The sequence below is a fragment of the Populus trichocarpa genome, chromosome 10, assembly GCF_000002775.5.
Source record: "Populus trichocarpa isolate Nisqually-1 chromosome 10, P.trichocarpa_v4.1, whole genome shotgun sequence".
NCBI classification, from domain to species: Eukaryota; Viridiplantae; Streptophyta; class Magnoliopsida; order Malpighiales; family Salicaceae; genus Populus; species Populus trichocarpa.
In genome coordinates, this window is record NC_037294.2 from 18,547,924 (window position 1) to 18,572,900 (window position 24,977).

General features: G+C 37.3%; 4 protein-coding genes across 7 annotated transcripts; 2 read left to right on the forward strand and 2 right to left on the reverse strand.

The window, feature by feature from the left end:
• Positions 1–922: 922 nt before the first annotated feature.
• On the reverse strand, positions 923–5,438 carry LOC7474439 (elongator complex protein 4). Of its 2 annotated transcripts, none has more exons than XM_024609699.2 (9): positions 5,266–5,438; positions 4,737–4,890; positions 4,392–4,618; positions 4,194–4,269; positions 3,434–3,590; positions 2,523–2,601; positions 2,112–2,271; positions 1,944–2,035; positions 923–1,480 (listed from the first exon to the last, which is right to left on the reverse strand). In XM_024609699.2, exons 2-9 carry the CDS (start codon positions 4,867–4,869, stop codon positions 1,313–1,315), a joined length of 1,092 nt encoding a protein of 363 aa, XP_024465467.1. In that variant the 5' UTR covers positions 4,870–4,890; positions 5,266–5,438; the 3' UTR covers positions 923–1,312. The 2 variants fall into 2 exon arrangements, with proteins under 2 accessions (XP_024465467.1, XP_024465466.1); XM_024609698.2 differs by having other exon boundaries at positions 4,737–4,893.
• Positions 5,439–10,023: 4,585 nt separating this feature from the next.
• On the forward strand, positions 10,024–12,955 carry LOC18102694 (uncharacterized). 3 transcript variants are annotated; one of them, XM_024610873.2, is made up of 4 exons: positions 10,024–10,527; positions 10,632–10,906; positions 11,871–12,001; positions 12,331–12,476. In XM_024610873.2, exons 1-3 carry the CDS (start codon positions 10,251–10,253, stop codon positions 11,913–11,915), a joined length of 597 nt encoding a protein of 198 aa, XP_024466641.1. In that variant the 5' UTR covers positions 10,024–10,250; the 3' UTR covers positions 11,916–12,001; positions 12,331–12,476. The 3 variants fall into 3 exon arrangements, with proteins under 3 accessions (XP_024466641.1, XP_052312829.1, XP_006378661.1); XM_052456869.1 differs by lacking the exon at positions 11,871–12,001 and adding an exon at positions 12,617–12,955 and having other exon boundaries at positions 10,042–10,527; positions 12,331–12,478; XM_006378599.3 differs by lacking the exon at positions 11,871–12,001 and adding an exon at positions 12,617–12,955 and having other exon boundaries at positions 10,045–10,527; positions 12,331–12,485.
• Positions 12,956–13,530: 575 nt separating this feature from the next.
• Positions 13,531–18,819, forward strand: LOC18102695 (nuclear pore complex protein NUP88). Its single transcript, XM_006378600.3, has 9 exons — positions 13,531–14,046; positions 14,159–14,310; positions 14,395–14,517; positions 14,757–14,901; positions 15,145–15,206; positions 15,551–15,764; positions 16,130–17,053; positions 17,623–17,872; positions 18,131–18,819. Exons 1-9 carry the CDS (start codon positions 13,753–13,755, stop codon positions 18,388–18,390), a joined length of 2,424 nt encoding a protein of 807 aa, XP_006378662.1. The 5' UTR covers positions 13,531–13,752; the 3' UTR covers positions 18,391–18,819.
• Positions 18,820–20,346: 1,527 nt separating this feature from the next.
• On the reverse strand, positions 20,347–24,977 carry LOC7474440 (cytochrome P450 90A1). The gene is made up of 8 exons (XM_006378602.3): positions 23,914–24,977; positions 23,294–23,443; positions 22,896–23,147; positions 21,317–21,403; positions 21,128–21,206; positions 20,912–21,018; positions 20,690–20,820; positions 20,347–20,566 (listed from the first exon to the last, which is right to left on the reverse strand). The coding sequence occupies exons 1-8, from the start codon at positions 24,430–24,432 to the stop codon at positions 20,461–20,463; spliced, it is 1,431 nt and encodes a 476-aa protein (XP_006378664.1). The 5' UTR covers positions 24,433–24,977; the 3' UTR covers positions 20,347–20,460.

The window sequence follows — 24,977 nt, forward strand, 5'->3', positions numbered from 1 at the left end:
TTTTTTTTGTTTCCTTCAAACTAACAAAATTAGACAGGTCACCTGAACTTGTAATAAAACCACTAATTATGTTTTATTTTATATTTTTAATTAACTTGATTATCATATTTTATCAATAAAATATGTTTCTAATATGTGAAAAAATGCTAAATTCTGGATAGAATTCAGTAAAGAGATCGACTGAGCACTTCGCAGCCCAAAACACAAGATCACCGATGCATGTTCCAGAGAACCCGTTAACTAGTATCATATAAAAAGGTATATTTTGCTTTGGTGGCAGAAGAGTTTTTCATCGAAGTTACATGATAATACAAGGAGGGTACGTGTTCAGAAAAAAAGAAAAGACGACGATGTAAACTTTGCCATAAGCAATTATGACCGGCACAAACAGCAAGGAGCTAACCTATAATATTGTTCCCGCTTCTGTTTTTTATCTAACTATAAAAATAAAAATAAAAAATAAAAATAAAAATAAAAATCCCTTTTTAACAAAATATTTTTTTATTTTTTACATTGAACCTATATATATAATTGCATCAAATCTTGATTTTATTTTTTTAACAAAGGGTTTTAATTAAACAAATTTTTAAAACCATGATTAAAAATATTTTTTTAAAATTTATTCTTTAAAATCACACACAGTTAGATTGATATGTTCACGTTCAGTTTTCATTTTATAGATGAACAAAAACAGAGTAACCTCTCCAAACTCGTGAAGGTGTGAAAGCATGCAACTGCGTAACTAGAATTAGCTTATTCTATAACCCCAAATATCGTTAAATACCGTAGAAATATCTATTTGAATTCGGACTGTTCGACCGTCATTAATCATCTTAAAAAAAAACCAAGTTTTACTGCAATATAAGTGCTCGCGGTTAGATAGTTCCACCAAAAAAAAAGAGGTTAGCTAATCGACAAGCTATGATGTCAACTGTCAAGCAATTTCTCGTATTCTCCAACGACCTATGAATCGCTCTGTTTTGAAATACAAACCAAACCAGTACTAATAACACAAACAAAGCTACAAGATCAATTTACAGTTGTTCTGTCATTGCCAACATTTTGGATAATTCAATCAGCAAAACAGATCATTGAAATCCGAAGGGGATAATCAGAAGAGACTGACCCACTTTCTTGCATTCAAGGCTGGTTTACTGTTCAAGACAGTGGATTCGATGATTGTACTGCTAAGCAGACAAGAGAACCCTCGAGTGTTCTGCCTCCAACGACCAACAATTTTTCTGTTTCATTCCTGGTCAACTCTCAGTGTTGCTTTGACAAGCACTTGCCAGTTGGTCTACATGCAATGCCGCTAAAAATCAAGGGCACCGCTTCTGGAGGACCCAGAACAGCCACCAGATGTGCCATATGAAGTCCCACTTGAACCATCAATGGGGGCTTGATTTAGACATTCTAAAACTAAAAACCGTCGCTTATGCAATTTTATTGAGAAAGTCGTTGCCTCAAGAATCATGGGAACCTGTGGAAAATTTGAAACAGCAGAACTGTGTAACCCTGAAGTCATGATGATAAACAAAATGGTACAAGGTCTTTGGAAAGACCTGAGTTCCCAGTCAGAACAAAAAACTGCAAATTTGAGCTGCTATTCTATAAGGAACTTTCAAGGGAAGAAAAGATTGTTCTGAAATAATATGCATGGCAGGTAAACATAGCACATTCAATTGAACCTGCATATTTAGGTGAAAAATAGTATATATGGCGATGTTTTAATAGGAATTAAACTATTTCAAGGCCAACGATTGAATCCAACATGCCTTAAGCTCGACATGTCATAGGGTTAGGTGAATAGGATGCCTCTCTTAATGTGTATCTGTGCATGCAATCGTGCATGCATGTCTACTTGCTTATTTTGGAAGCCCATGCATGGCAAAGTAGAGAATACACGTGGCATATGATTACAGCAAAGTACCCTGATTTTGTACCTGAGTATTGATACGTGCTATTTTGTGCACATTAAGGAAGCCAACCATGTCTTGGTAACCAGTTAGGAGTTTTCCCAATTCCTTGTCCTCATCTGGGAAAAAGCACTTGTTCAGAAGTTTTGAAAGCTAAAATAAACACCACAAAAGCACATGTGAATATCAATAAACCTGGGATTGCTTTGACAGACAGTAACACATCTGCCATGTGCTGCCATCTTTTACAGAAGGATGGTGAAAGAAGGGAAGATGGAAATGTAATAATAGCAACTGCATTTGCAGACCGTAGCATGCTTTTGAGAGATCTAATGAAGGAAAGCATATCCCAGTCCTGCAATGTAACATTTGTTAACAAAAGTCCTGTACGAATCACAAAAATGAATCGTAATGGGTTTCAATATAAAAAGAAGATAAATGGCAATCAAGATTCTTTGACATGTTAAAAGAGGCCAAGGAAAAGATTTTTACAATTTAGAAAACCTTACCAAAGAGGAAAGGCACTGGAACAGTCTAAATTAATGCAAATCATAAACCAAAGTTGTGAGGAGATAGGGTTCAAGTGCAAATGTATTTGCCACTGACCATTTTGGAAAGTTCACATTGTGGAGCACATAATGACTGAATAGCAATACGACCCATGCAAGAAAAGCTTCCATCATTTCTGGAGAAAATAACCAGCAGATGGTAAGAATAATGTGTGAAAAACTAGAAAAGTAGCTAAATCAACAAGAAACCCAAAACAGATAGTCAAAGATCAATTCTATAGCAGTCCAGACACTATCATCCAAGCAAGCCTAAAAACAGGAAATAGCTTGAGAAGCTTTCCAACCTCTTTGTGGAGAAATAAGCAAAGGAAATATAACAAATAAATGAAGAAATATGAAATTAATTATCATGCCAAAGCTGTTTTAACACACACACACTTAAGCACAAGCATGTATGGTCTTTTCCGATTCTATTTGCAGAGAAATGTGTATGATGAAGTTTAACAAAAAATGAAGAAACATGAAACAAAATTAGCAGCATGCTAAACTATTTCTTAAAACTCACCCACACATCTGGATAGACAAGCTTATGTGATCATGCAAACATTTATAATGTCACCACTCAAGATGATTCTAGTTGCAGAGAAATATGAAATTAATTATCATGCCAAAGCTGTTTTAACACACACACACTTAAGCACAAGCATGTATGGTCTTTTCCGATTCTATTTGCAGAGAAATGTGTATGATGAAGTTTAACAAAAAATGAAGAAACATGAAACAAAATTAGCAGCATGCTAAACTATTTCACATAGAACTATTTCTTAAAACGCACCCACACATCTGGATAGACAAGCTTATGTGATCATGCAAACATTTATAATGTCACCACTCAAGATGGTTCAGCTAACAAGATATCTTGCAGACCTTGTTCAGATGTTTGACATTTTGTTAAAACCCAAAATGTATTTGCCTAAGATATCTGATTAAGGAAGCATACAGCATTACCTTGGAAATTGAGCTAAAAATGTGGCACAACGGTCATGAAGAGTGGCCAGGTTAGGAGAATCTTTGATGCTGACACAGTCTACACGCTGCCCACTGTAAAAATGCTTCTCCAATGGTTTCCGCAAGTCAAAATCATTGCAAAACTCTTGATTACTATCTGCAATATAATGTAAGGATGCCAGACTTATCTCCATTCATTCCCACCACTGAACAGACATGATATTTACTAAAAGAATCTCAAACAGAAGCTGAATGCAAGATCAAATTAAATAACTCGTCATCTGAGGTCAATCATTCAATAACAGCTTCATATCTAGATTCCTTATTGGATCAGCATGGCAAGGACAACAAAGTTGCACCCTTTTTTTACGATGTCATATTTTGTCTTTATACTTGACCTAAATGTTCAATTTCTCCATTATTGTGTTCATAATCAATTCTTTTGAATCCATGAAAGTGTAAGAGAAGCTTTAAATATACGTGTATTGCACCTCTTGTTTACCCTTTAAGCATTATTGCATAAATACCTGAAACTGCTGATAACAAAAAATAACGGTACCCTTTTTATCAAAGCTATGAAGTGCAGGCTAGTGAATTTGCACGCTCAGAAAACATGTTTATTCTGGACAGGCTTGCTTGAAAATTATTCCAAGTGATCAACTTCTGACAATTTATCTCATAACATCAATTCTATGCAAAGATGCAAATCATGATTAGTGTATTAAATCTACAAAAGAAATGGCTAGCCCAAAAAGCTCACCTTTATGATCATCAATATTTTTCTGATTTTCACTGAAATACTTTTTATACTGCCAAGCAATTCTCAGTCCCTTTTCCTGCAATCAGTTAGATATGCGGTACAAACTCATGTCACCCAAAAAAAAAAGAAAAAATCAAACAAGTACAGAAAAACGAAATAAAAACTGCATGGTAGAAATCAGTATGAAAACGAGAGCACCTGTTCTGTATCATGATTACGGGATTTATCATCTTTAGATGATGAGGGGCAAGGCAAAGTACCCAAAAACCCTCTAGGGTCTTTAGCTGGACTGGCATAAAGAAGAGGTTGGTTTTGAACAAGTCCTTGAGACATGAAATTCCTCAATAACAGCATGTGATGAGGAGCTTCCGCATCTTCCATTATCATAACTAAGCTTCCCAAAGGAAACCCACCACCCAGTATCTCTACATCAGATAAAAGAAAGAAAAACTCAAAACAATAACAATTCATTTGATTGTTGTTAACCGAACCCTGCCTCCAGTAAGTGCAAGAAACTAGAGAAAAGTAATGTAGAGAGGTTACTGTCAAGGTCAGGTATCCCAGATGAAACAAAGAATGTGCCATTAGGACCGCACTTTATTCCAGGCAACTGAGGAGCAGACACAGCTGATATATTGCGAGAGAAGCTGCTTATTCGGGTCTTAGTCGCCGCCATTGCAAGCGTCACCGAGTTAAACTTCTCTAAACAGAATAGCACAATGCAGCTCTATTAGGATTACAATGCTGGCATTTCTTTTACAAGCCATGAACAGTTGGTAACAGAACCAAGAACAATAATAATAATTGACATGCGCTTTTCATCGAACAACTGGAGTGCATCACAAAGAGTTTCATAAGTCAGCAGATTCCAATTAAACTGCCCAAGAAAGGATAGCTCAAAGTCCGAGAATTATGGTTTTTTGAACAGCCGGTGTAGTTTTATAGCTGGTAAAATCTATGCATTAAAAAAAAAGACTAAAAAGAAACAGCGAAAACTAAAGCGAAACAGAGAAGTGTACTAAACAGCGCAAGACAACAGTGATGAAACCAGATCACAGTGCAACTTTCTTACTTCTTTCCCTGTCTTTCTGAGCAACCAAACAGAGGCTTCCTATTGCGTGCGTTCAACGCTTCACCTCGACTTGGCTATCTCGACGTGCCGAGTTCGCTGTATACAAGCAGTCTTTTCCTTCTTCAAATTCTTTCGGCCTTCGGCGAGCCGTTTTTCTATTGGCGTCTGAACTCTGATTATTTATTAAACCTGACCCGGGGTTCACCCGGGTCAATCCAATAAATTAAAAAATATATATTTAGAATTTTAATATTTTATATTAAAAAATTAAAAACTAATTTATATACATGTAAATTATATATAATTATCTCATATATAAAAGTTAAAAAACAATACTTATAGATATAAATTTTATATATATATAAAATTAGTTCTCATCATCCAACTTATATCGAGTCATTTAAATTTTAATTTAACTTGACAAATTATTTAAATTTAACCCGGTCAATTATAAGATCAGATTTTACCTATTTAAAAAATGGCTAAGACCCCTAGTCACCCGGGTCTTGAGTAAACTCGCGGGTTTCATATACAATGATGAACGCATTGCGCAAAAATACTATTGAAGCTAGGCCCGTGTAAAAATTATTTTTCAAGTAAAATGGGCTTTTTATGATGGGCCATGGGAACGATATCATACAATATGAGATTTTTTTTATAGGGTTTTGACTTTTGTGTATTTTGAACCAGATTTGAAGCCCATGTCCTGGGATGTGAAAGTTCTGGTGAAGAATTTAGATTCTCTTCAAACATTACGCAGGATTTTGTGCTGGCGAAAAACCATATGGAATCCTATTCAGGACCCAGATTAAAAATATGGTTCTCTGCACGGCATGCCATCCTCAGTGTATTTCGTTTAATAGTAAAATAAGAATCACTAAATCACGGATTGTGTAAATGTAAATCAGAAAATCGAGGGAAAAATCAACAAAGCAAAAATGAGCATCACGGATCGTCCCGGCACACGAGAGAGTTATAATTCCTCCTTTTCAAAATTTCAAATAGGTCTCATCATCGGCATGACTCGGAAGTGAGTCGGTAGCCTAATTATTTGTTAAACAGTTCTGCTCGCAAGTGCAGTGAGATACGCCCCTCAATCAAACATGATAAATATTTTTTAAAAACATTTAATGAAATAAATAAATAAATAGTGGATAATGGGTGTGAAATGTAATATATATACGTGATGTGCAAAGCCAAACAGCATATAATAGCAAGACCATCGTATTCATCTGTCCCGATTTCTCCGAGCGTAGTGCACGCGGCAGGGGTCACATTTTTTAGTGTTTTTTTTTTTTTTTTCCCCTGCAGCGGCATACTTCTGTTTTGGTTCTGAACATAATCCCATCTTTTTTTCCTGTTACGTGGCGCATAAGAACTTGAATAGCTTAAAGAACAATCCAAATGGCTAGTCTATTGCCCTAAAAACGATCATTCCCTTCCCACCCTCCTTGGAAGCTTCCTCGTAATTTCTTATCTTGTGACAAATGTGAAATATCGTTGGCGTATTCTATTTGTTTCTTGCAAATGGTTCCTTATTTTTGTTGTAATGAATAGTTTATTCCAAAAGACTGCTTAATTAAGAAGGGTAAGAAGGAAACTTGTACATCACTAAGCTGCCACCGAAGCCAGATTCGCAACTTGAAAAGTAAGTATCGATCGAGTATATGCTTTCTCCGTGTGTTGGTATTTGAATTTAATATTTTATTTATTTTTGTGTTTTAAAAATGTTTTTTTTAATTTTTTTTACTTCAAAATAATTTTTATAGTGTTTTCATATTATTTTAATGTTATAAATTAAAAAAAATTATATTTTAATATATTTTTAAATAAAAAATATTTTAAAAAATAATTACTACTACACTTTTAAAAACCCGAGTATGCAGCCAGCGTCGCATATAATAATTTGTTCACAGTTTGCAAGAGTTGGTGCTTTGGTGAGAAAAAAAGATTGCTATCCTCGAGGAATTTGGTGTAGGTAAATAAATCATTGACTCGGATTGGTGAATTTAACAAATTAATTATAAAAACAGAGGTCATGAATGAGCCTATAACGCCACCCAACTGTTAGGATTGAAAATACTGCAAATTTTCCTTGCAATTTTGTAACTCTCTCACTCTCCATTGGCAATGGTCGCTTCTGACAAAGAAACATGACGACTTACACGTAAGCCTCGTGAACCATGCTTGTAAAATGTCTGCTCTAGAAATCTAGAATTGGTCACGGTATATGCAAGATTTGACTCGTAACCCCGCTAAGGCGGCTCCAGATGCATGTAGCCACATGGTTCTTACTCGACTGCCTGGCATGATATCTTCACGAGAAAATCAAGTATAATTAAATTAGTTAGGTTTTGAATTTTTATTTTAAAAAATTTTTATTTTTAATTTAGAGGTCATTAATTTAATTTTTATAAATATTAGAATTACTAGAGATTTATATAATCATTAATTTTAAAATTTATAAGATTAATCAAGGTACATACAAGTTAACCCGGACATCGTATTAATCAAAAAAAAATTTTATCTTAATAAGACAGTCGAAAATAATGTGAATCGGACCTCTGCGGGCTTTGACAAATGAATCGAGTATAATAAAGGATGCTTGGCAACTCCATCAAGAAAATGTTTTCCAGTTTTTTAAGTAAGCGATTACGCAAGACAGAGGTGGTTTTATTCTATAATTCACAACTGAATTTTCCTGAGCTGTACTGTTTATCCCCACCTATTGCTCTGTCTCTCTCTAGATAGGTGTCCTGTTTTATTGCCTTGGTCCGTAAGCAATGATATAATAAAGGGATTTGTAAAAAAAAAATAAAAAATTGATACAATAAAGAGAACTATATACTGACGTGTTATATATATTAATTAGTTACGTTTCTTCACGGGGTTAGATATTTTTATTTTTTATAAAAAGAATTATATATACAGGTTTTTGTTAAATTAATCGATAAAAAATATAAAAACAATAAGCATTGCAGCATGATCACAAAACCGTGCAAAGAAACATCACCATAATTAGATGTATTGGAATCCCCTGATTTTAACGCACCTTTTTTTTTTTTGTAGAATTAACTTAATCTCACATTTTTACTGGATTTTATAATATTTTGTGATAAACTAGCTGCAATCGAGCTATTTGTCAAGCTTATCTCGATGCAGTATTTAGAATAAAATGAAGCTTTTCATTACTAAAAAAACACAAGAAGAAGAAAACGAGGTAAGTTTTCTGGAACAAATAGTTAAAAAATTCCGGGCAGACATCAGCCATTCACCAACCCCCAGCTGCCCACCCATGAGATGATGTATATTCATGTGCTTTCGAGAGAAACATACTCCTGCACTTAACATTTTGTCTGGTCAGATTAATCCATTCAATTGAAAAACACTGGCTAGTTCGTTCAAATCCCTAACTTAATGAGATTTAAACAATATTCGATCAAACTTTTCCATTGGGATTCTGATGGTATACTGCTAATGTATTTTCACCAGTCATTTATCTCGACTTCTCTCGTTTGACTTGATAGATTTTTCAGCATGGACCTAATTAAAGCATCGACATCTGCCCCTTGACCTTTTCCAGTCAAGGGATTCGGTGGGGGTGAAGTTGGTCTACTTGCATGGCTTCCAGGCTATTGAAATGTAATTTCTGATACAGTACTAAAGAGACAACGCGATGCCGTAGAACGTTTTCAACTGTGCTGAGGATCTTAAGAGAATGCATTGAACGGAGATGGATAAAAGGCCATCACCATCTCTCCTGCACAGGCTAGCTTACAACTGCATTAAAGGCATATAATCTCTGGTTTTGGATAATGTCACAGCATACGACAGATTGAATCTGGTATTTGTTGTTAACTACCAAGGAATTAATTAAATCACAAGAATTGTTTATTTTTTACTTTTCGTCTGCACTCAACTACTCGTGAGTTTAAAGAAAGGAAAATCAATTGAAATAAGAGAAAAGCCAAGACTCCTATAAAGAAAAACCCTAAAGATTCGCAAAGATGAACTGTTGCATGCATGTGCCCACATGATCCCAGCCAGTCGGTTCCACCATGCCCGCTTGATTGGTATGGGTTATTATATTTATCGATTACACCAAGCAGTCATGGACTGTTATTGTGGTCGTTGAGCATGATTCATTTCTAGTTTTAAATAAAAAAAGAAAGAATAATCAACACAGGATATCTGTCTATAAGCAACGATGGTGGCTAAAAAAAAAAGGAAAGGAGATTGTTTCTCAATTCATCGGGGGAGCCTCGAACATATTGATTCCTGGTCCTATCTGTTTAGTATTATTGTAACGAATTTGAAAAAAAGTCAGAATAAATGGTTTGATCCTCTTATTTTTCTTTCTCGAACCGAGAGATTCATGAATTAGAATCCTACATACGAAACAGCATTTTGTGACTGCTAGAATTTTCCGCTCTATTTTCATTAATATCTTGCACGTGAAATTGAATTAGATGTCAAGCTCTGTATTTTCCTCGCCAAACCAAAAGGCCACAAACAAAGCAAGGATAAAATACAACAGAGACTTCTACCTCTACTGTATGCAATAAATAAGAAAACCTATAAACTGTCGTTAATTGTCTCTTAATATATTTGTAGTTATTGTCGTTAACAACTTCTTTTTGTGTGTGTTTTTCCTTCAGAATGCTATATTTGACTATTAAATTCCGCGTCCAAAGTTCCAAAGTCTTTGTCATCCTTGTCCCAGTGGACAAGTCCAGTCAAAATAATAACCTTTTGGCCTGCTGCAGCACCTTCCTTCCATGGCAATTATTTTTTCATTTCAAGTTCTCCCTTAAAATATTCTTTAAATTCATATAACTCAACCATCCCCTTTTAAGCCCCTTCCCTCCCATGACTTTAGCGAAGTCCTCAAGTATCTCTCTTTTCAGTTCTTCTGTCTACAAGCACAACCTGGTAGATCCTTCACAAATTTGAAGCAGAAGCAACAAAAACTCAAAAAAGAAGAGATGGGTTTCGCAAAAGAAGAGAAATCAAAAAAGGTTTTGAGAGGAGTAAAGACTGTATTCTTCTTGATCACCATGTTAATTTCTTTCCTTCTTTTCTCTGCTCCTATTCTTCTTGTTATAGCCGATACTCTCCTTCCTTTTTCTCTCCTCTCTGCCTCTCTCTCTCCTTCTTCTTTATCATCAGAGACACTCTCTTCTCATTTCAATAACTATGATTTTCGTTACTCCCTCATTGACATACCCCTCATATCCATTATAAGATCAGTTGTCATCATCTGTAAGTATCATAAACCAGTCAATTTCATTCTTTGTTCTATATGTCTCCCCTGTTATTAATGTTTTTATGGGAAGATTAGTAAAAATTTTTTGTCGTTGTTATAGGTGTTTATAGTTTGTGTGATGGACCAAGGCTCTCAACAGGACCATACCTGGGGATTACAACGATCTGTTCTGTGTCATCACTAATTTATGTTTCCTTCAAGGCACCACGCGTGTTTAGAGTTTCAAGTACGGGCCGAGGAGAATATGTTAGAGCCATGGAAATTGCCTTGTTTATTTGCTCTCTACTTCTAGCAATTGGTCATGTTGTTGTGGCGTATAGAACAAGCTGCAGAGAAAGAAGAAAGCTTTGGGTCTACAAAATTGACATTGAAGCTGTAAGTCCCTCCCTCCCTCCTTTGTCTCCCTAACTGGATCGTGACGATTTTGATGAATCTCATATTGCAAATTACTAAAAATTTAGACGTTATAGCCAAGCTGCTCCAGCAATTAATTGACGGGAAGTATGAACAGATTACAAAGATGAATTATGCTTACAAGTTACAACTGTACATAACAGCGAAATTAAGATAAGAATCCGGAGTTGTCACATCGCGCACTATTTTAAAAACCTCATTAGTCAATTTATCAGCACCTAATTCAACTGTACAACAGTTGAATATTTTACCTTCTGGAAGGTCAGAAAAACGCCTTGAATTGGTACTTCTTACGGTTTTTTTTCATCACTGACTAATTCTGCAAGGTTTTGGTTAATAGATTCATAGGATTCCTCTGAAAAATCCTCTCCCAGGGCACCATAGAGCTGACTGGTGTAAATGAGTTTAGTATGTTGGGGGGGGGGGGGGGGGGGGGGGGGAAGGCATGTCACCTTTGACCAAATTTAATTGTTTTTTTAGGAAGCATGTGATCATAATGTCGCTATTTCGTTTATATGTTTTAATGTTTCTCGAGCCATGTCCTCCACTTGGATCCAGCCTCCATATCCCCTGGTCAAAAAACAACCATTGGACCTCGTATCCAGAGAAACCGGTCATGTGGCTTAGATGGACAATTTTTTATTTTATTTTTTCGAATTTACTATTGTGGTCACATATTTGTTAGTATCAGAATACGAGACGTTTACCATCTTTTGTGAAGTATCTTTACTCCATTCACAGATGTTCGTTTTTTTTCTCCATAGAAACTTTATCCACCGAAATCTCTTTTCTCTATTCCTTTCACACCCAGATAAAGATTAGTTTTGAAACGAGATAAGAGGCTTTTGGGATGCTTATTGAGTTAAAAAGGTGATTAACTACAGATATACACAGTTTCACACTTCTTTTTTTGGTCTCATATCAGATAGCCTTAGCGATTGTTGAGCGTGATAAAAACTACAACAAGTAGGTCTCCAGTTTAGACTTGGTCCTTGAGAATTATCAAAACAATAACATGTGACAAGTACCATCCCTTCAGAAGCTGCTTGTCGGCAGGTCAATTTTTCCCTGCTTTTAATTACTTGAGTCACAAACAGCTCTTTCTAGTTTATGTGGTCTTAGTCATTTCAGTTATCATGAGGCTTTGTGACACAGCTTAGCCGAAAAAAAGGCAACAGCAATCAATGCTTGGCATCAAGCACCCGCGCAAGGCACACGCACTGATCCAAGTTTCCCACACGGCCAAACTGCCAAAAGAATTGTCGACCACAAAAATTAGAAGAGTTTTTTTTTCCACGTTGAATGAATAGAAATGCCTTGACAAAGAAGTAGTAGTTGATGCTGGATTAAAGTAAGCTCTAATACGAGTGTGCCATGTGCTACAGGTTTCAGCTTGCAAGAATGTGGTGTTTCCAAGGTATCAAAAGATTCTGCTGGAAGAAAGAGTGAAATGATTCATTCTAACATTTGAAGGACTAACAACAACTGGAGACTTTTATTCTCGTTTTGGCTAATCAAACTCTTCAGCGTCACGTTGCAGGTAATATTTAAATCTTCCATTGTTTATATATCAGGTCATTTTGTCTGCTTACTAGCCGATTCCCATCATCACCCAATCCGGTGAACTTGAGCAACCAACTCAGTTTCTGACCTCTGGCCCTTTTTGGACAGGTTTATTCGACAAAATCTGCAGCTTGGAGACTGCTGAAGAAACACCACTAACATGGCGACTAGGGACCTGTAAAAAGTAAAACAACCATTTTTAGATATGCCATAGATCACTGTGTATGTTATGGCTTGAACATGTACACACACACACACACACACATATATATGTATATATATGACTAAAGGATGGAATCTACCATGGCTTATTGTTTTCAGTTAACAATGTATGGTTTGTGTATTTACAAAAGAATGGTGAATGCATTTAGCTAGAGACTAGCCAAACCACCTGTAATCCAACAAAGTATGAGCATATATATATGATCGAGGTCTGTTTGGCTTGTATTACTGTATTGTACTTGACTACTTGTTACAAATCCCCCAAGGTTCTCATTGCTCTATCAATCGCATGGAAACTTAAAGTAAAAAATAAAAAATCTTCAACAGATTATGCAAAAGAGATTCCTGTTCCTTTTTGGTTCCTCTTCGATGCTATCACTCGGAAATACAAATAATTTATCCTTCTCATTTCGCGATAATTTGAAGAAGATTACCATTCCCGATACAAGGGGACTTGCATGAACATTATTAATTTTGATTTTCTGGTTAAGGACAGAATTTCAACTGGAATTTTTAAAATTTTAATTTATTTATATTATTTCAATATACAAATATAAATAAATTTTAAAAAATATAATAAAATATTATTTTAATATATCTCTAAATAAAATATATTTTAAAAAACCACAACCAACCACCTTCAATATGCAATCTATTCGGAATAAATTACACGTTAATCAAAGATAAAATTTGATCGCAGCTGTTTCTCATTTTCTTGGTCCTTCTGGACCTCTTCCTATGCATGATGGGCCATTTATGGGCTAAGCCCATATATTATGTTTCTTTTTAGTCCTACAGTCTCCTTAGTCCGTAAGGAGGCAGGAAAAAAATACAGAAAAACCTCCTCCATGAAGCGGCATCGTTTGGCATTTCATCTTTCCCAAACTAGAGACAGGGTTGCTTCCGCCAGCTCCATATCGCTCTCTCCTCAGTCCTCAGTCCTCACCAGCAAAAGCAAGGAAACGTGAAACACAAGAAGAGACCGCAGCCTACAGTAGTGAGTAGTGAGCAACTGAAACAAAATGAGATTCAACTTCGAGTTGACAGAACCAGACCCAGACTCTTCTTCTCGAAAATCTCTTACTCCCAAAGAAGATATCCTATGGGTCCCACTCCAAAACCACCCGCTCTTCACTTCCTCCGCCTCCACCTCACTCGAAGGTGACGCTGCACCGCAACCACCATCCAATCTACTAGCTTGGGATGGCGCTTCTAGATTATATTACTGGGATTCAAACCTCCGCTGCCTCCATCGAATTTCAATTGGCCTCGGCGATCCCGACCCTTCTTCTGTCCTCGCTGCTTCTCCCTCTAAGGTAATTATACTTTACTCGCTTCAATAGTTAGCCTAATTTTGACCGTGATAGCCTATCCAATTTTAAAGTGTGTAATTGCTGTTTTCTTATATATATACGTGTTTGTAATTAGGTATTACAAACAGATGTGGAGATTAATTTTGAGGTTAACAAAATTTCTATCAATAGAAATGGCTCTGCTTTGCTTCTTTCCGGTGCCTATGGTTTATGTGTTATGTACCTTTATGGACGCTCTTCTAGTAAAGATGACTCCATCATTTGCAGGTACGTTTGTAGAATTTGATTTTTTGAATTTAAATTTAATTTTCAAGTTTTTTTGTTAATGACTAGAATTTCGTTGGTGTACAGGACTGTTTCCATTGGTTCGCAAATTTATTTTAATGAGAGAAATGTAATACACATGCGAAAAGTTTCGTGGCATCCTTACAGTGATACGCATTTAGGAATTCTTTCTTCTGATTCGGTTTTCAGGTATCACGAATTTCTGTTTCAAATCATATAATGTTGAGTGTTTCGGTTTAGGATTGAAGTATTGTTATTTGTTAGTTAAAGTGTAAATACATGCTGAATTTCATGATTAAGTTAAATTATTTCAATTGATGTTAAAAGTATGAATATTATTGTCAACCATGCCTTTTCTTGCCTTTATGTTTTAATAGGACTTGTGTTGTGTTGTTTTTAATTTTTTTTCATATGTTTTCTTTGGCTAGACTGTTTGATTTGTCCTCAGATGTCCTGCAGCCAGAGCAGGAATATTATCTACAGCCTGTTGAACCAGGTAGATCCAGGAATGCTGCATCAATCTGTCCAGTTGATTTTTCTTTTGGGGGCGACCACTTGTGGGACAGGTTTAGTGTAAGTTCAGTTGGGGGTTAATGCATGTGCCTAATTATAGTATTGCTAGTAGTCTTAATTCTGTTCTGTGATGCTTTCTATGTGATATATTTTGATTACCATGGTAGTTACCTTTGAAAATAGCAACTTTTGTGTGATATCGCATCTTTCATGATGTTTCATGTTTAGGTTTGAAGACTGGTATTTTACGCCATGCAGTAGTTCCATCTCTTGTTTATTCCTCCATTTATGTCCATTCTGCAGGTTTTCGTGTTATTCAGCGATGGTTCAGTTTACATCCTTTGCCCAATTGTTCCATTCAAAAGGTATTTCTTTTACCTGATATCTTATAACCTGCTCGAATTTTTCTTTGGATACCATGATAGGTCGGCACTGTAGTCCTTTCAATTCTCATTATTTTACGAAGCCACATGCTCGAAAAATGACCATGAAGATCTACACATTTATTCTTTCCTATGCTTCACATTGTTTGATTAGTTATTTTGATATTTTTTTCTTACTGTTCTTACATGTACTTGTGGTATGATATAGCCATGGCATGTATAGATTTTCTATTATACATCAAAGAGTATATATTAAACTGCTTCCGTATATCAAGATGATTTTTAATTTGATGTTAACTAAAATTGAGTGCTTTTTTTTGGAGCAGTGTCTACAAATGGGAATCTGTTTTGGAGATATATAGTGATGCTGAAATGTTTGGACTGAAATCAGCAAATCCAGTTGCTGTTAACAACTCAAATCTGGCAATCTTTTGGCTGGAAGCTACATTTCCTGAGTTAGCCCATGAATCAAAGGAGGGGGAACTATCAACACTAAAAGCTCACCCTTATGCTGTATTTGATGCATCACTTTGTTTGCAGGTAATATTCATTCTATTTCTTACATTACATATCCCATACATTGCCTGTTGTATAGATTTTTAGAACATCCAAAGTACTCCTGTAAACTGGATTTCTTCCAGACAGCCAACTAATAGGAAAATTTAGGAATTTCCTATCTGCTAGTGTTTCACCAGAATGCTTTCTTAATCAATTAATGTTAAACATACGAACATTATATTGCTTTTCATGTGAGAATTCATCTCTGCATATGCCACATCAAGTAGCATCTTCATTCTGGCTGAACATGTTACAATTTTTCTGTGAAGATGTCAAGTCTTTGCTTGGAACTTGTACTGTTACTGTAACATCTTCAAGAAACTAACAAGTTTGTTTTGGTGTTCCAGGGCCCTTTACGCAAAGTATGTCATGGTGTGGAAGATGAAGACTTAGCAGTTAGGGGTGCAGAATGCGAAGGTCATGCAGTCAGTTTTCTTTATGATTTAGCCAGCAAAGACTCAATTCTGGTGACTGCCTGGAGTGGTGGGCAATTGCAAATAGATGCCCTATCCGATGAAATCCAGCCAGTCTGGACAGTTGGTAGTCCACCTCGTCTTCGTCTTAATTCCCACAACCATATTCTTGGTCTTGCAATGCTTTGTGAATCAATCTCGGGTGAGCTTCCTGTTGTGAAGCTTGATCAACCGCATGATTATACTGTCTGGTTAGGTCATCCACCACCTTTGTTGAGACTTGCAATTGTGGATTTGGCCTTACCAAGGAAAACAGAAAGCGGGTCTCATATTTCAATGTTTGCTGATCCCCTTATGCCTGAAAGAATCTATTCTGTTCATGATGGAGGGATAGATTCAATTGTTTTGCATTTTCTTCCATTTACCAGTCAGTCCAGTGGCAAGGATGAGACAGTCCGGTCTCCCTCAGTGCATCCTGTCCTTAGCACATGCCAGGTGGAGAACTCCACGCCTTCTCCCCTATATGGCTTTATAGCGTTGTCAGATTCATTTGGGTACTCATGGATTGCAGTGATTACCTCCAACAAAGAATGTGTTGTGCTAGAAATGAAAACATTAAATTTATTGGTGCCTGTACATGTTGATATGGAGAAGGAATCTGCAAGTTCTGAAGAATGGACAAATAGAAATCCTCCAGACATCATAAGCAAAGAACTACTTAGTGGTCCTAAGGTGGTTCTTGTTCCTCAGGGTTCACCAAATCTTCGATCTGTTGCTGCTGATTCTATTGAAGGGCGGTCAACTCTTCACCAGTACTTGAACCTTTTCCATGAAAACTATGTTGAGTATGCACATAAGGTGAGAATCCCCTATGGGATATACAGGTTACTACTACCTTTCACTCGATTAGATCTCTTTGGTTGCTGCCTCTTCTCTCTGAACCATCTGCTCATTCTAGTTTGAAATGGAATTTATTGTCATTTACAACCATCAATAGCAAACTATTAGGCAAGTTATAGTTGAAAAAGTTGAGGTTAAAAGCCTTGTCTGGTGAGCAAAAATATTAGGGGTTGACCCATAGGTATATAGTAGTTTTTGTTTCGGGAGAAAAACTACTTTTAGGATATCTATATCGTTTTGCATTCTGAATTGCTGTCTATAAAGGGCCATGTGCACTGGAGATCCAATGATTCTTTCTGCTGGCATGCTGCCAAGGTTTATCATTTAAGTTTTCAGGAGTGCAATCATTATTATAATGATTATTTTCTGGGCCTTTGGCAATTAAGCGACTTTTCAGTTTGCTTATATTTGAACTACTTAGAGGTATATAGGCTAGACATTTGACTAAGCTTTATTAAGATGCTGCTGTCAGATCAGCACTGGGTTTTTAATCAGTTGTATGAAGATGTTATCCTTCATGACTTCAGGTCTACTTTGAACTCAAGCATCATGGCCCCCAGTTGAAGAGGATCATTGATGATCAGCATGCTCGATTAGGCGAGGCTCAGGAGAAGCTTTCAAAAGTGGTGAATAAGCAGTCAGGATTGGTGAACAGGACTAATCATGCAATGCACAGACACAATCTTCTGGAACAGCGCTTGCATTGCCTGAGGAACTTGCCTGGAGCTCATAAGAAGCCTTTGTCTAAAGCAGAACGTGAATTCAAGTCCGAGCTTGGTAATCAATTTTATGCTTACAGCAATTATTTTAATGAAATTATGCAAATTTCTGTACATATTTCTGATTTTGCTCATCCATTACCATTTCATGAAGGAAATAAAAAATTTCCTTTCTGTGGTCAAATGCTTTTCCTTTACCTTTATCACACGACAGTTCTTATAGGATTTTGAAGTCAGTTCACTTTTTTGTCTTTTGGTTGTAGAAAGGCTAGCCACGACCTTACAAACTTTTCTGTATTGTTTGGTTATTCTGCAGACCAATTTACCAGAGTTGAATTGGATGCTTTGCGTGCTTCCATTGACACACTAAGAGCAAGGCTGGGAAGGTTCACACAATCTTTGAAAGGTGATGTACCAAATCAGCAAAGGAAAATAGTGGGAAGGAACAATGTCCTAGATGCCCAGATATCGCAGCTGAAATCCTCAATTACAAAACTCTCCCTTGTCAATAGTGAGAATACAAAGAAAGTTAAGCTTGTTGAATCCGCGTTAAAAAATCAGGAAAGCAGTAGATGATGGATTCCACAGCCTCATATGAAGCCCACTCCGTTTTGGTTCTGTCTTGGGTATTGGAGCAACGATACTAGTTTTAGGTCCACAATGCAAGACGTATTCCATTGCTATTAGGGGCTTTCAAATTTATACTGGAGACATGGGTACACAAACTAAAGTTGGCCATCTTTTTTTAGCACACTTAATGGACAGATGCTTTGGTCAAAGAGCTTTTGCATTCTACAGTAAATCATATTCAGGTCAGGGCCTTCTTTGTGCTAGTATTATCAATGTTTCCATGTTCACTTGACTGCTCTGTGATGAAGTTTTAGTTTGTACATATGATTGAGCTCTATGATGCATGCAGGAAAAGTAATTTCAACTTTTGACTTCTTGTGTTTGAGAAGAAACACAACTTGATTTTATGACATTTCATGATACTGATACTGTTTACATGTCACTTTAAATGTAGTTATAAGATGTCTGTGTGATTGTATGTTGTTTTCCACGGTGGTTAAGCAAACAAGACACAAATCTTTAACTGCCCATCAAAGTTATTCTGGTTCTAATTTGAGACTGATGAAACTCACGTTGATGGCAATGTGGAGGGAACCTTGTACTTCTATCTATGAATTGAATTTAGCTGTACCTGGTTATGCCAAAAATCATAGGATTTTCTCGATGGGTTCCTCGTATTCAGCCTAAAGTAATCGTATCGTTTGCCCATTGTCCTCGTTCAAGTCGAATAATATTTTCTGCCAATAGACTCGTTTTCCGCCAGCCAGTGAGTAGATGATTGAGTTCCATTATTTGGGCCCAACATGGAGTGAAATCATTACTTGATGGCCTCGAGGAGAAAAAGTTACCTCTAAAAACTGCTTAACTTGTTCGATCATTAGATTTAGTAGGCTTTAATCTTATTTTGTACGTTGACCGAATCGATGATAAGTAAATTTAAATAATATTTGCTTGAACAATCCAATTTCTATTTTATTTTACTTTAGGCTCCAGGTGAAGGTGAAGTCTATATGTTTTTGTAATCAGATAATTTTTTATTTTAACTTGACCTGCTGCAAATAAGTGAGTGATTGCAACAGGTTTGCATTTGATGATTTAGGTCCCCACGTGGCCAGGGAGCCGAAAACTCTTTCCTTTTTTATACTGCCTCGTGAGAAGAGAATGATTGTTGCACGCTTCAATGATGCCCGCTACAGCAGGTGATAACCACACCCCTCTTCTCTTACAAGCTGACAAGTATACCGTCTCACCGACGAGCTTGTAACTCAACAAATACTAGTGTCCCCCCTCCTCTCTGATAGGTCTCTTTTTTTTCAGGAAAAAAATAGAAGAAAAAACTTTGTCCTCTAAATCTGTTTAGTCTCTCCTCTTTTTCCCTTCTAAAGTCCAGACCACCACCAAACCCAAAAACGGCCCCGTCCCATTGTAGCTTCAGTTACACCTTGCAAGCATTGCCTTCCAGGAAACAGTAACGTTGAGATGTTGATTACCATGGCATCTGACTTTAAAATCTTGCCCAAGACCTCTTAATGCTCTAGGATTTTAGTTTCACCACGATTCCTAAGTCCAGAAGAAAGAGAGACGGCGAATTCTAGAGCATGATGTTTCTTTAGAAAACTGTAAAAACAAGTTTTACTCTTTTTAATGCCACTTCGTGTATTGCAAGGAAAGATCTCTGTGCCTAAGCTAAAACAATAGATGTAATCGCTTGCGGGTTGCTGCATGCAAATAAGAAAACTCTTACTGACGCAGAGAATAGTGATGGTTAGGCCTTAGGGTGGTGTGGGTTAGAAGGGAAGAGAGAGGAATAGTCTGATCGATAGAGTTAGACTGAGAGAAGGGTTTGATTCAAGGGTGTATTCGTCGGTTTATAAGAAAAGTGAGTTAGTGGGGGCGTGGTTATAACAGGGAGGAGGGTGGATATCATCACCCGCCCACAACCTCTACTAATGGAATACTCAATAATCCAGAACTTAACATCTGCTTTTATCTTGTTACTTTTAGCTTTTATTGGATCCAACACTAAAAGGATTACATCTCTCCCACTATGCTCTCTCTTTTGCTCTAATTAATAATTTACATGGCTTGGACACGATCTCGACGCTGCACATTGATGGGATATCGCTTCTGTGTCCGTGTAGTTGGAAAGAAAACCAGCTTATCTTCTCCAGCTGGAGTCCAACTGGTGCGAAATACAAGATCACAGACAAAAATTAGTTTCAAATCAGCATGTGCATTGCCAAGTATATTTATAGGCACAACACGTGTGCAAGGGGAAGATCGACACCCCGATTGTAGGAGATACCTGAAACGGGTGACTAGGTGGTGAAGGAAAACAGAGAGTTCTACTCTAGCAAGCTCATATCCTGGGCATAGCCGTTGCCCTCCTCCAAATGGAGTGAACACATTTGCTGGGCATGTTGCCCCCGAGTTGTTCTGTTCAGTTTTAATTTTTTCGAAGACGCTCATTAGTGATTATTTGAAGTAATCAAGACGAGGGACACCCGAGCCAGCAAAAGATAATTACCTGCCATCTCCATGGATTGAAAGTCCGAGCATCTTTAAAGTATTCGTGGTCTAAATGCACACCACGAAAGGATGCAAAAACCTTCCATCCTTTAGGAATTGTATAGCCTGGAAAGATTAAAGGGTAGAGATATTATAAGTTGATAAAAGATATTATAAAGATAAACATGTCCTTCTTCAGCAGAGCCACCTATTAAGCATCAAACAATTTTCCTACCTTTTACATTGATATCTGTCATCGTTCGTCTAAATATCCCACCTATAATGTTCGCGATTCTCAGCGTCTCATTAACAACCTGAAAAAATAGTATAAAAAGGTGAAAATGGAGTTTAAGGAAAGCTACATGAAAATCAAGTCCCTAAAGTCCTACTAGCGAGTCTAATTAGTCATATAAATGTATCTTACGCATTGAGTGAAGGTCATTGACTTGTAATCACTCCACTCAAGAGCTTCCCCCTCACCCTTCTTTGCTCTAATCTGTTCATGCTCCTCCTGCCGCATCAAACACAGTAATAACATTAACGACAAAAAGAATTATTTAAGTGTGGCCCATGGGCTTGTGTGGGCGCCTTAAGCTACAGGCAAGTCTTATCCAAATTGCTCAAAAACTTTTATGAGCCCAATTTAATACAGTTGAACCAAAAAGTTGCAAGTAACATGAACGGGAGGACCCCGCGACAAGGGACCATAATCATGTGGGTATCCTCACGAGCCCTGCAAACCTATCTGGTCCCAGACCACACTGCTTCAAAGACAATCCAACGGCTGTGATTTAGCCATCACATCGAACCCACCAAGGGAACAGAGAAATCCTAGGAATCAAGTTTGCAAGACAAGGGGTAGCCTGTAGAGCAACATGTATAGGACACCACCACCGATTGGTTGCTCTTTTTTTTTTTTTCTTGAAATCAGAGCAGAACGATTCCCGATGATCCCCCCAGGGCTACACCCTGCCGTGGAAGTGCCTACCTAGTTACCAAATACCCCACGCTTTAGAGAGCCCTTGGAGAAGGGTGTTTTAGGTCATTTCGGGAAAGACAAATTGGTCAAAAGGGAAGAAAACTCAGAGCAGGGAGTCAGGTTTCAAGCAGGGAGCATAAATATAAGGCGTGCAGTTAGGGGGGAGGGTATCATTTTGTCCGGTTAGACGAACGCTGGGTTCTACTTTGACTTTTACGTTCATGTACTTTTGCCTCTACTTTTGACCGACATTATAAGAACGTAACAGTATAACTTTAGTGAGAAGAAGAAAAATGGGGTATATTTCCGTCTCCAAAAAGTAACACCAAAACAAATCCCTTCAGACAAAAGTCTAGAATTTTTTTTCCTTTTCGTGCCTCGAACATTTGTCTAAGAAACAAAGCCCAAGCGAGGCTGAATGGTAGAGAGAAGTATCCGTAAGTTTTTTTTTTAAGTTCAGCTCTTACTCTTTGCCTGATAAAAACATCTGCCCTTGTTATTTACCAGCCATATAATTGAATCTTTCTAGGGTTGCTACAATGCTAATATTACCTATAGTATTATCTCGTTTGATATTAATTATATTTTAATAAATAGTTAAATCAAATCTAATGATATATATGATGCTGTAGCAATTGCATTGCTACAGACACCTTATCTATCCACAACGGTGACATGGTTAAGCATATCACCGTAACCTATGAACTCGTGTGGTGCAGGTTTTAGGTCCTATTACACATAGTTTTTGCATAAATAAATGATGTGCGAGACAATGAAACAACCCATTTGGTCTTTTTTGTTCTCTCTTTATCCTACCACTCAATGGGAATGGTTGAGAATTGACATCATGTAAAAAAAAAGAGGTTTCGATGGGCCAACAAGATGATTATAGGAATTTGGGTCCCCAAGAAAAATGGAGGAAGGAACAGAGAGAGAGAGAGAGAGAGAGAGAGAGGAAAATAGGTTTAAGCTAGTTAGGATTGATAATAAAGAGTGAATGGAGGGGAAAAAAATCAACACTTACCGTGATCTGAGCCAAAGCGAGAGGTGTCTCAGTGAGGAACTTAACAGCAAGAGTCATGCTAGTAGATGTAGTTTCATAGCCTGCGACAAGCAAAGCTACCAAGAAATCCACTATTTCCTCGTCCGAGAAGCTGCCATGATCATCTGAAGCTACAAGAGCTGCCAGCATGTCCTTCCTTTTCTCTCCTGACTCACTCTCTATCCTCCTTTGCTTCACTACCAAGCTCAAAGCCTCTGCCACCTTAGTCCTAGCCTACAAGTTTTCAACAAAATAGATTGTTTTGATCAGGCGATAGCTTATGAGAACAAGGAAAGAACAGAAAGCCATTTTCCATTCATTACACAACTGCGATTTGATTCCAAATTAAGTATCAAATGGAAAAACAGGAGAATCTTTACTTTGATAGCTCTGCGGTAAGTGGGGGAAAAGATGGGTAGTGGCACACTGAAAAAGCCTTCAATAACAAGCACGTACTCTTTTCTTAGACTCTCGGTCCATTCACATGGATCAAAGCTCATTAGCTGCTTCATTGTCAACTCAAATGTAATCTGAAAATATCACAACAAAAAAAAAAACCAGAAGAAAATATTAGACGTCATGCATGACCCAAATAAGATTAGCATAGTGCTAATCAATGTTGTGCGGTTTATAATTCAAGGGAACCTTCTGATTACATCAAAAAAAAAACAAGTCCACGACAACAAAAAGAAATTAATAATAACAAGAAGCATAAGTAAAGGAATAACACTTCATATTTGTATGTGACACCAGCTAGCTAGAGAGGGACATTGCAAGTACTCTGATATAATTTCAATGTGCTAACAAGCTCTCGGAGTGTTTGTAACCCGCCATTTTAATTCCCTATAACGTGAATCACAAGACTAACCCTTAAAAACAACAATAATCATAATAACATCATTCGAGTAAAAATCGGACGATCCACCACCGAGTCAACTCAATGGCATCATTAGGAACATGCACCCTGAGTAGATTCTTTAGAAGAAACAGAGGTTATTACCTTCTTGGCCTCCTCCATGAGAAGAACCCGGTCAGACCAGGAATCTAAATTGAGACGGATCAACCGGTCTATATCAACCAGAAGATGGTCTCTAATGATTGAAGAGTTAGCAAAACTCATGGTCAAAGAGTGCATTCTTTTGTGAAGACTGCCCTTCATCAACAACAAGGAGTGTTTTCCCAGCAAGTTGCTTATCGAACCCGGGTAACTACACTCAAACAACTTCCCTTCATTTTGCATGATGAACCGGTTCGTTTCCGGATCAACAGAAAAAACAGTGGGTTCACCGAAAACATGGGTCGTAAACAACGAACCGAACCGGCTCACCCGCTCATCTATAAACGGTTCAGGGTTCTCGGTCTTGTATGCAGATATCAACTGTAGAGTCTCCCCAACAAAGGGCAGACCCAAACTCCCCGGCGGCAACCGGAGCCGTCGGCACCGCGAACTCCGGTGAGCGATAAGGACTATCGCCGGGAGAACCACAAAGAAAACCAAATAAAGAGAAATAACCGCCATGAGGTATTTAACTATGTGATGGATATCTTAGTGACAAGGCGAACGCATCTATTAGCGTGGTACTCATACAAGTAGTTTGGGCATGTAAGTATATAGAGAGGACTTGTTTTTGAGAGAAACGAGAGGGTGGGTAGAGCATTAATGGAAGGGAGACAGAGCACACGAGGGGAGGGTATCAGATAAGAATCTAAGAGGCCCGTGGAAAGGAAATATATGTTTTGATATTACCGTATCTGACAGCTTTTCTTTCTTTTTAGAAACCTTTCAAGGTAGGAGTAGGAAAGAGGCCTTAATCTTATGTAAACATTTCCTAAGTAAAAATGGAATTACTTTTCTTTTGCATGTGTTGGGATTAGGTTGATCTTTTCTACGAGCACTCTGTATTTTGGAAGGGGGAGAAATGGGAGCAAAGAAAATGGAGGAGAATTCTAAGATATTTTTCTCGTTTAGGAAGACGATGGATCAAAACAAAGAGTACTGGGGAATGGAAATGGAAATTTTCTTTTGGGCCCACACTTGTAGAATTGTTCAAGCGTAAGAGAACA